General features: G+C 32.9%; 1 protein-coding gene and 1 long non-coding RNA gene across 4 annotated transcripts in view; both read left to right on the top strand.

Moving 5' to 3' along the window:
* The window catches only part of LOC129754924 (diacylglycerol kinase eta-like), a 453200-nt gene that overhangs the window by 409038 nt on the left and 31942 nt on the right, over positions 1-12220 (top strand). For all 3 annotated transcript variants that reach the window (XM_055751191.1, XM_055751192.1, XM_055751193.1), the window contains one exon: positions 1970-2115. In XM_055751191.1, coding sequence (XP_055607166.1) covers positions 1970-2115 — 146 coding nt within the window. The remainder of the gene's footprint in view (positions 1-1969; positions 2116-12220) is intronic.
* On the top strand, positions 10444-11012 carry LOC129754947 (uncharacterized). The gene is made up of 2 exons (XR_008739126.1): positions 10444-10549; positions 10617-11012. It is a non-coding gene; the product is annotated as an uncharacterized LOC129754947 (long non-coding RNA).

Below are 12220 nucleotides of genomic sequence, written 5' to 3'. Positions count from 1 at the left end.
AAACGAGATTTAATAATTTATGCTCAGTGCTCACCAAAATTGCTTGTTTGTTTGTTTGTTTGTTCATTTAATTTCACGACCATTTGACAAGCAATGGTAAAAATTTGATACGCAATCAAACTCTTAGATGTTAAATTGTACAAAGGAATTTTTACAGTAATATTTTTCCCAAAACTGTTTTTTAGCAGAAACCAGCCGGAAAATTCAGATTTAAACAAAGAAAAACCCCAAATTCGACATCCCTCAGCTGGAGTGGAAACTCATAAATTTGACGTCATTACCGGGATTTGTTATGTTGTTCCGCTTGGTTATATCGTTTTAATGAACGATCCACGTCCTTGGAAAGCCCATAAAATCCCGAACCCAACGGAAGACAACAAAAAAATGAATGAAACTTCCAACGGTGAAAAACCAGCAACCATATCTTTGGATGAAGTCTGAAAGTTTTGGCCCCGGCATTATCCTGGCTGGCTGACATCTATCACACAGATGTACTAAGACGTGGGTAAAAAATCATAAAACGGACCGAAAAAGCAGAAAGGGCTTCCGACGCCATTTGGGGTCGGGAAAATTTTCCGGTAAAATCACACCTGATGCTTAGGTCGGTGTGGTTGGTATATCATAGCTTTCATTTCGTTTCTTTTTTTGGCTGGAACGTAATTTTGTTACAGAGAATTCAGCAGAATCTTGAAATTATGAAGTTTGCTTCTCATGTCAGATTTCGTTTGAACAATTCTTCAACTTATGAGAACCAACTTAGAAGAACTAAATCCATGGCTTGAAATTTGAAGAAAGGATCGAACAGCAATCAACTTTTTTCTATATTTTCCTAGTACTACTACCAGTCCTTCATATGAAAAATTCAGCAGTACCACTGTGGATAACGATAATGAAAAACAAAAAAAGGACTAAACGTTTTTTTTTATTTAAAAAAGGGGCTCCCGAATAGAAAGCAATGTACCCTTTCAAACTCAATTTACAAATTGGGAAACCCTCTCGACGGACTCAATATCTCTTCCTAGAGCTTACACAATGACTTTCAACCCATTATCGAGTTCGTGAATCGAAAAATCTCACCTGGTTCTGAAAGATTCCGGGAAAAAACCGGGCAGCAATCTTCCCATCACAGATGGATGTAAATCAGCCAAACAACCTTTCCGGTAACAATAAGCTACATCTTGAAAAATAGGAAAGCAAAAAAGGAAGAACATACGCCGGACGCAAATTTTATGGATCCAATTTTCTCTTCCATTACCCGATCAACAAGCCCAACGGACCGACTAAACTGCTGGACCAAAAGGTCCAAATGCGTCCGAAGGTTCCAGGCAGAGGATAAAGGAAGCAGCACGCTCTCTGGAGCCACTTGAGGTGGGCAAGGGGATACGCGGAACAAGATTTGTAGACTTGAAAGAGTACCTTCCTACATTTTTTGCCTGTCAGAGGCACAGGTAAATTTTCGTTTGGGGCGTTTTTCGGGCCGATGTAAACAAGCGAGCGTTATGAATTTTTCAAAACAGTGCAGTTTTTTTTATGTTTCACCAACAAAAAAAGGAAATTTCTTGAATTCTCTCTTCATATAAGACGAGACATTTAGTTCAAATAAACTGTTTCAACTGTTCACGACATACTTTAGAGGATTTCGAAATTTTCAAAAGTTTAAAAATAATTCATATTCCAACGGTGTAGACATATTTTCAAAATTAATAGCAATCAAAAATGAATACAATGTTTGTCCGTCACCTTTCGACTTCGTCGCGCCAAAGCCATTAATCTCAATACGAGCCTTCATGATTTCTAGATTTTTCGTTTATTGCGCGCAATACCACATTTATGTGCCGCCCACGAAAAAAAAAAGGCTCAATGTCATAAATTTACGACATCATTAAAGCGTACCATACGTGTAGGTTAATTTTCCATTATATTTTCGCCTGTTCATTCATTCTTTTCTTCTCTTTTTTGTCGCTCACAGAAACAATGCCAAATAGCGGTGCTTCCACTCGGAACCGGAAACGACCTGGCCCGGGTACTCGGCTGGGGAAGTTCCTGCGACGATGATGCGCACCTGCCGCAGTTGCTGGAGCGCTACGAGAAGTCCAGCACCAAGATGTTGGATCGGTGAGTAGTTTTGAGTGTGTGTTTGTTTGTTGGAAGAAAAAACTCATTTACTTGATTTTATTTAAAACATCAACAGAAGATTATTACATCTTTTTTTACTGATGACATATTTGTCATTTAAAATTAATACTTTTTACTGGAATCGAAATTTTTCTTTCATCTGCCTTATTTGGTTAAATTATTTATTTTATTTACATACAAATTTTACCGTCTCACGACATAACTTGATGAACATAACTCCATAAGTCACTCGGTCCATTCTGTGTTTTCAATGTTATGACTTATCAAAAAATATTTACATTTGTATTTTGCTTAAAACTAGCACTATTCTTAGATCAAATTGCACTTTTATTGAAACTAATGTTTACTATATCGAATCTTATTAAAATAGTTTTTAAAATGTTTAACAAAAATAAATTTATTGTTCCATCTCAAAGAACGCACTCTTTCTCTAAACCCTTTAAAATTTCCAGCTTTCCTTGTTTTCAATATATAAACTATGCACTCTTAAGGTTAGCATATCTTTGAGCTACTAAGTAAGAAGAAGAGAATGTAATGGATTTTTTTTATTGAATGCGATGTAATTGCACAACCTTAGTCTGGATGAAAATAAGACACGCACTGCAGTACGATGTACACATAATTCCTCAACATTCACCATTATTAAATTATTGATTTTTTACTATAGTAAATTTTAAAACGCGTTTTTACTCCAACTTGTTGACTCGGGGCGTATAGAACACAATTGATCGGGGCACGATGAGCATTTTCTGCCGTAGAATCTAGCAGCGAATTCAACTCGATGAAGTCAACTGAATTATAGAGCTACAGCTTGATTAGTTTACATTTGACGATTTAGCCTAGGGCATAGGTCGGCAACCTGTGGCTCTTTTGATGTAAAGCTGCGGCTCTTTGGTTAACTGCGCTAATATTATATATATTTTTGAGTAAAATATTTACAAAATCGTGCTAAAGCGATAATTGAGTCCTGTGACGTGACACACAGATTTTTATTCCAGCAGAGAATTTTCAAATTGCATCTGCTGTAAGAACAAGCGGAAAGGACCAAATGGCAAAATAGCATTTTCGGAGAATAGTTCAACATTTTTTTGCTTTTTATTGTTTTTGAAGTATCAGCATAGAGATCAAGATTTAGTTTACCATTAACCGTAAATGCAAGACATAATTGTTGTTCTAAAACAACAAAATTAAATTAACATAAGATTATTTATTTCCAAAACGTTTGTTCATTTTTTAATCAAACGAACACAAACACAGGAAAATCAAAGTTTATCATTCACAAAAAAAATATAGTTCTTAGACAGCTTCTCATCTTATTTTATATTTTGAGCACTCGCAATCACTTTTTTGCTCTCTATGAAAGTTGAGCAGTTGAAATTTCCAAAACCTTTTAAGAATGCATCAACCATTTCAATTCAACCATCGATGGAAAAAATATAAAATTTTTAAAAGAGAAAATAGAATATCAAAATTTTCCTTTCAAGTCTGATTGTTGCAAATCCGAATTCAAAATTTACCGACAAAATATGAAATTCTCTGCAGAATTTTTCACGTGACGATTACATGTTTCTTTATCGGCCACGATTCTTCATTTAAAATTAATTCCTAAATATAAATCCTGTCGATGGTTTCGTTACCTATCAACACTATAAATTTGTGATTTCTTGACATTTGAATTCCTTAACGGAATAGTCATTTTGATGTTTTGATGTTGATTGTAAAACTCATTTACCTTATGAATCAGAACTTGAATTTTTAATATCATTCTTTGATCTGAATTCTTAACGTGCATCAAAAAGTTGAAATTGGAATCTAATTCCGAACTTCAATAAGTTTTCTAAATCCTTTGTCCAAAGCAGAATTAAATTATGAACCAAGATGTGAAATAAGTTTCAGAGCCCTCAACCAGGAATCTTTAATTAAAATTTTGATGTTTTGGGGTTCAATCATTATTTCAATCTTTTTTTTCATCCAACTTGTGAATCTGAATTTTAATAATGAGTTTCAAATGAAGATCTGGTTCCAAGTTTTCAGTTCTGAATCGCTGTTTTGAAGCTTGGATATACCTGAGTTTCGCTAAAGATTTAAGTTCAAGAATATCGAATCTTAACACGAAACAAATGCTCAGGACGGTTTCTTATATGTTTTTCCAAATTCTGAAAATGATCATTTAAATTTTGAAAATGCATATGCATTTGAAAATTCATGGTTCAAATTTTATATGAAATGCAAAACAATACTTGAACCAAGATTTCAAAACATTATCTATCTTTTGAAAATTTCTAATGATTATTCGAATTTCAAATCAGAAATCTTATACTAGATAAATATGAAAACAGAAATACAATTATGATTTTGACAGTATGGAACCAGAATTTCCGAAATGAATTTGATCTCATTTAAAGTTTAATATAAAGTACTGAGTTTCAATCAACAAATGGAAAAATTTTGAAAAACTGTTGCAGAATTCTTCACCAGGGATTAGTTTTTGAGATTTAGGCATCAGTTTTTAGTCAAATTTGTAATTCTTGAAAAACCTTACTCAGTCATCAAAATTTTGTTGAGAAATGAAAATTGAGCGTAGAGTAAAAAACCTGGCTTGTTTTTCCTGGACCCTCATGGGGGAGGTTTTAACCCCAAAAACGCCCCCCGATCCCACGGCCATGGCTCATTAGCATTCCAGTTTGCTGTTTCACCCGATGCTTGCCCAGATTTTTAAAGGAAAAATTGGGAGATGCCAGGTCCAGTCTGCTTGACCGGTTATCGAGGAATGAGGTCCAGTTTTTCCAGGATTGATCACAATTTTTACAAAATTTTAAATTTTCAACTTGCGAAATAAATTCGCATGCATTTTGAAATTGTGAAATAAGATTTAAACGCCGCTGATATTCCTTGAAAAAAATCATGTTTCGTGTGCTTATTTTTCAGCTTTTTTTGCCTTTTTACGGAAAATACGTAGATTTTGACTGGATTTGCCTGAATATTAACCTGTATTGAGTTTTAAATTTAGAAACTAAATGCCCGGATTTGCGGAATTCTGGAAAGTCTACTCAATAAGTAACGGGTTTTAAAAAGTGAATAGATGCATGAAATTCAAATGAAAAATTTCAAAACTAAGAATTGAGAATAATGAATTAAAGTTTGACAGCTTTTCGTACTCGAATCAGCATTGAGAATAAATGAAAACTTCAATTCAGAAAAATCTATTTGAAAATTTAATTACAGGCTAAATACTTGTTATCAACAATTAAATAGACATTTTCACCCCGAAGCAGTTTTTTTTTGTATTAAAAAAATGAAACCTTTGAATCTTTGAATATATTTGAAATTGAAATATTTGAAAGTGTGATGAGTGCAGCCAATGTTTATCAAAAGCACACAAATTTTAATAGAAGTTTCAGTAACGAACATAATTTTTTTAAATTAATTTTCGTTTTGAAACTTTAAAAATATCCTTGAACTGTTCAAATGTACTGCTTCTTTATTATTTGTTAATTTTACGAAATTCTACAAAATTTCATTATTACAGATTTATACTGGTCAAACCATATTGTTTTTCAATAATCTAAGCTTTAGCAAGCATTGATGAATGATTAACAATATATCGAATAGCATTTTTCATTCAATTGGACGCACAATACTGAAGAATAACTTGTGACATAAAATGAGATTTTTGAATTTTCCAGATGCATATAATTCTGAAGACACGTTGGCTTGATGTCAGAAATTTTTTAAATTCTACCAGTTATCAGGTAAATTTGTTTCCATGTCCATTTCATTTGTTAATTTTTTTTTAACTAGAGCTTAGTTTATCCAGAAAAGGGATACTTTATTTTGCTAGTTCCAGAGCTCTTAAGCTGTAAAGCCGTTACCGAGGTAATGAGACTGGTGATTTCTAATGGACGGCATAATTTATGAAAAATTCTATTTCAAACAAATTCCAGCGGTTTAATCCTCCTATAACATTTCTGATCATGGCAAGGTCCAGAGCTGCAAATTATCAGTGTCAGACAGCCAATGTCAGCCGACTTTGATTCTTCTTAGCATGTCTTATGGTGGATCCGTGCAGCCATAGTGAAAAATCATGTATATAACACACATTTTCATTTGAATCTGTAAACGTCTTTATTATTTACCTTTAGCATGCAAAAAAATAGATTTAGGATGAATGGCGGTGAATCCGTGCACCCATGGTAAATTGCTCTACTTATAGAAAAAATATGCTTCAAAACCTACAATATCAGGTATAATTTATAGGCAATGTGTTGAACAATTTCAGAGCTATGGGTGCTAGAAAATATCTACTAAAACAAAACTGAAGTGAAACCGTGCACCCATGGTCAATACCCATAGCCATCTAACATGATTTTATAATTAAATTGATAATGTGTTTTAATTTTTTGATAATTATTTTAAATATTCATTTTATGACATACACGCAATCGTCAACTATGCCAAAATGAGGTGATTCCGTGCACCCATGGTGAAAAAATATTTCCAATTTATAACAAAAACGTTATCGAATGAATAACAAAATAATTTCAAAAGAAAAAAGTTAAAAATATTATGATATGCAAAATTTCCCCTTTACCAGTCATTTTGACTGATCACGGTAACGGTATATTCAATTTGCCGATCCTTCTAGTGTTAAAGCGCAGACACCAGATACCCAGACTGATCAGTGGCGCTTGAATCCATACAACTACAAGTCGCCCAGAATCATACGCCATCTGTCGGGGCATCGTGAAACTACTGTGCTTCACCAAGAAAAAAAAATTACACTTGATAATTAACAAGCCAAATGGAAACCGTCTTGATTGAATCACCTATTAGTATTTGAAATTCTATCTCAAATATTTTCATTATCGTTTTTGTCTTCAATGTTAATTGTTTACTTTAATTAACTGTATCATAATAAGAGATGAATGTTATACAAACAATGACTGTTGATCGATTGGGATGGAAAAAAAAACAAACGTAACGTTATAGCGGTCCTTAGTTCAGAGCCAATTAATTTTGAAATTCAGTTTTGATTTCAAAATTAATTTATCCGGCTGAGTAACACTATGAAAATTATAATGTCTGTTATAAATAATTCATTGAGTTCGGAATTGTTCGTCTTAATCTGAAAGGTTGACTGCGACCAAAAAGACAAACTATTTATAACTCCTTGAAAAACTTGATTTCTGTTTCTTGGCTCGTACCTAGATAGGTTTGAGGAGTGAAATAAGTTATTGACATATATTGAATAATATTTAAATGTGATGAATGTATTGATAAGATCTTTAATCCTATTTGCAGCTGAAAGTGTTCGTGACATAATGCTGGTAGTTTCACTAAAACTTATAAATTTTTGGTAAAAAACCTCAGAAACGACCGTGTTTGTCGACCGGGTATTTTTCCCTGCTCAAATCTGCGTGAGAAATGTCAAAAAACAACTGTAATGACCATCTCGCGTGAGCTTTCATTACGCCGTATCAAAGAAAAATGCTTCAAAAGTTATCAAAATTCTAAATGGAATAGAGTTGCTACTAGTTTAAGTTAATTTTTGTTTTTTAAACTATTTGTTTACATTTTGTTTCATACGACGTCATGACAGCTTACGCGAGATTTTGGAAAAATTCTAGACTGGACTGCAAAATTAACCTTAAAAGCGACCATGTTTTTAGACTTTTTTCCTCATCTTAATCCGTACACGAGAGCAACTGCGCGTGAGAAATGTCAACTTAAAAATCTTTTATTCGAAAAAAAAAACTGCACTGAACTTGGAATATTTCAAAATGTATGTTTCAAATCCATTTCTCTTTGCTTCCGAAATTTTTTCACCTTTGACATTCAACCAAATTCTGTGATTCAAAGTTTTGTTAAAACCATATTTCGAAAGTAATTAGTTTACAAAATATATCCATTCTTCAAAAAACTATAATTTTGAATAAGGGTCACTTTAATGTTCCTAAACCGATGTCCAGTAAATAAGAAATAATTTCGCTGTAACTAAACTTATATATCGATTTTAATGCTTTTCCACACCACCAAAACGAATTTTGAATGGTAAAAGAACAGTACTATCTTGATGCAAACGAAAGTCATTTTTATTTTCTTGTCGTTTTATGGAATGTCAAATATCGTATGTCTGTGTGAGTGAATTCAATTGATGTTTTGATTTTGATGTGACGAATTCACGTTTGTTTTATTTTACCCATGGATAAAATCAATTACACGTGCGATATTCAAAAAATGGTTCGAAATTTAACCATAAAAATAATAAGGCAAAAAGCTAAGCTATTCTTACTAAACAGACTCGGATGATTGAGATTGTTTGTCAAGAATCATCATTATGTCAACCAACACACTTTGTTAGAAATTTTACTAAATTTGCAGGAAAATGCATCATCTCGAAGCTAAAAATATTTTTTCCACAACTGCCTCTTCCAGTGGGCGGTAAAAGGGCTAGTTTGATATCCAAGTTTAGTTAGATATTTTAAAAAGAAGACATTTCTCGAATGTGACTAAATTTTTCATAGAAAGAGAAGTTTTAGGATTTATTGGAGAAAAATGTAAATAAAAATCTGACACCGGTTTTTTGTTGCAGATGGTGACTTAATGGTATATTTCGTTGTTGCGATTTTCATTAGGTTTCTTCTGTTAACAAAACATTGCTTTACAATTTTTGTAAATATCACCTCTACTTTTATTTTATTCAGTTTTTGTAAACCTCTATAAATGCGACAGTAATATATTTTAAAGCCACATTCAATATACTGTAGTTTTGCAATAAACAATCAGTGGAATGTTTTACGATGTCATTTGTCGTTTTCTCAAAAAGCCCTAGATCGTTTTATAACTATTTACAAATAATTGGGTTTGTCACTATATATTTCTACTCGGGAAACTTGAACTTACCCTTGACGGAGGTTTCGGGGTTAACGAAATCTTACAGTTGAAAGTGATCTTCACAAATGAAGCCAAAGATGTCATAAAATGGTTACTTTTCAACCACAACGCAATAAAGAAGTGGTGAAGAAAATCTCAAGATTTCATGCAAAATTCATTTCTGTCGAAGTCGATGTATTTTTTATAAGCTTTATGGTTGAATTCTATCCACATTTGGTTAATGCGCTCCAATTCAAAAACGGTTCTTTAGTGGTTTTCGAAATATATCGTGTTATTTTTTTTCTATCAAAAGTAGGTAAACAAAAACGACCGTGTTCATCGCTAGATGTAAAAAAACAAACAGCAAAATGCAAATGTGTGTGTGATTTATAGAGATTTTTGCTTTTGTGTATGTGGCCGTTAGTTTCACGATAACCCGTAGATAGCGCTGCGGAACAAGCGCCAAAATCAGCCTTCAGTGGTCAGTCTGGGTATCTGGTGTCTGCGCTTAAAGGTTGACGAAGCTTATAATGAACTATTGATTTAGAATATTTTTAATGTTGCATTTCAAGTTCAATGATTAAGGTGAATGTGAGTAGTTTTTTCAACTATGCGCAACTTATAACGTAAAGTCCCTCCCAACACAGCCGGAAAATGAAATAGAAAGACGATCGTATGTGTGATGCGAGTGGAGTGCAAAAATGTCATTCAATATTGACATTGCTGCCAAGGTCCCATGCAGATTAAAGTATGTATTTGTTGGTTGTTTTGTGAAAAATATAATGATTTTCCAAGACTCTGCTCCTGTGGAAAAAAACAATTTTCAAAACAAACTTTGGGGTTTTCGCTGCTTTAAACAAGTACTCTTGCATGTATATTTTGCAACCAACAGTCTTAATTAACCGGCAGTGGCACAAAAATAATCAAGTTTTGTTATTTTCGAAACGGCTGAATCCACCAAATGGCACTCATTTCCTTTCAATAGAGAAGAATTGGTCCAAAAAGTAGCGAAAATTGAATGAGGAGGATGCAGCCACCAAAAATACAGATTGGACGAAGTATAAGTGAGAAAAATTGATCAACAACATGACTGAAAAAAAGTGTGCGCTAGCCGTTGGGAGATATCAATTATATAGTCGAAATATTTCTTACAAAAAAACAATAAATATTTTGTTTTCAAATTTTATCATGAATTATCAAAAGAATCTCTGTATTTCCTTCACACTCAGAAATGAAAAAAATATCAAATTTATTTTTATATAGTTATCCTGTTATTTTAAGGCGATTAATAAGTTCAGTCATTAAAAAATAAGCATCGCAATATTATATTTTATGCATTGGAAACATTTCTCCTTGAGAAATCATCCAGTGCATAAAATTTAGATCAGAAACATTTCAAGCTGTCACTTTTTTTCTTTTTTTTTTGGCGGTTGATGTTTGTTGCTGTTATTGAACTCGAAAAATTTATCGTTCAACTGGTGACACAAATAATGTTTTCGGGACTATTCAATCAAGAAAAACCATGCTCGAGAATGGAAATGTAAGTACCACTGCCATCCGGTGTCTGATAAAACATATAAAATTGTTTTTTTTCCATTCATTCACAGATTGGATTGTCTCAAGATGTTGCTGCAGCAATTCCGGTGTGTTGGCCATGCTGCTCGAGCAGCTCGAAATTTTTTTGACTAGGACAAACGACCGGGTGATGGGTTCATACAATCAAACCCACAGGAGGTGTCCATTGCCCGGAACGATATTCCGCTGATGATTTCACGATCACTAGCAGAACTTCATCGAAAATGTCTGCCAACCTTTCGGGTAATTCAATCGGTGGCGAAGTTACGTACGGGTACATCTAGGAACAGTTAGTATCACTGTTTTGGTTTATGCTGAACCAGCAGCTCCGTCTAGTAGAGTGGATTCTGTTTTATTTTTATTTTTTAAGTTTAAATTTTGTTTTGTTTTCATTTTGGGCTTAAAATAAAGATCATTTTTAAACTTTTTATCTCTTTATATTTATTTGTTCCGAAAAATTTTCATTTTGGTGCAATAATTATTCATAGTACTGCTATAACCGCCGCTGAATTACTTTTTACGAACACCAGATGTCACTGTTGTCCATTTCTCAATGCATAAATTTTAATCGCAGAAATATTTCCCAGTGAGAAATATCTAAGTAATTACACCATGAGAAATATCCTTGTGCGTAAAGAGGGAGAAACGTAAAAATACCTAAAAAGTAATCGTTTGATATTTTATTTATTTCTGAGTGCACAGAAAATATTTCGATCAAACAAATGGTGTTTTAGATACACGTATTCGAGACAGTCCCATTTCTAAATGAACTAATCTTTATTCAACATTTTAGTTGAAAAAAAAACCAAGAGTTTACTTTTCATTGAGCAGCAAGATTATCAAATTATGTATTTTTTTTTTTAGAAAAAATGTTAAAAATCAATCCCGTTATTATCATTGCAGGCATCGGCATACTAAAATAAGAAGCAACATACATAAAATTGAACCTACAGAAAGAAGCTCCCTACTTAGACGTTACTAAATTTAAAGGTTTTTTTTTCTAAATAAAAACACAAGTCAATAATTCTTCGGTACAATGTATGTAGGATGTAAAGTCGTAGGCACCAAGTTATTCTCTCTTTCTTTTCAAATAAAAATTTCATTAATGATGGAATGGCGAAAATTGACCTTTCTCGCTAAAAATGAAATAATTTTTTTATCTGCGAAATATTACTCGAACCACGCTTTCTGTACCCGCGTAGAAGTCCGTGGAAAAGGGCATAATCAGGAACAGATAAACAAAAAAAAAAAAAAAAAAGAAACAGTAAAGCCGCCGAAGGCCGATAGATTGATACTCATCAATATGTAATCACTGTTTTGAATATTCTCGTTTCACGGGGGATGTCACCATCCAGTAAAACGTGTTGATTGACTGTCGTAGAATGATGGATGGATTTAAATTTTGAACTAGGTTCCAAAGATGTCAGCTTGACAGTATTTTTTTCTCGAAAGTTGTAACGAATAAAATTGATTGAAAAAAAAACTTTGAATATGTTGAGGAGATTTATGATGTCATTTACTCAATGAGTTTGAAGCTTTTTTTTGTTTGAAGGGCTTGAAATATGGTTGATTGATTTTTAATTTTTGAGATAGGTTAAAAAATTGTTTGATTTTTCAAAATAATACACATTTCAAT

Source organism: Uranotaenia lowii, chromosome 3 (genome assembly GCF_029784155.1).
Source record: "Uranotaenia lowii strain MFRU-FL chromosome 3, ASM2978415v1, whole genome shotgun sequence".
NCBI classification, from domain to species: Eukaryota; Metazoa; Arthropoda; class Insecta; order Diptera; family Culicidae; genus Uranotaenia; species Uranotaenia lowii.
Note: the sequence above shows the minus strand (reverse complement) of the source record. Positions and strands in the feature narration are given on the sequence as shown.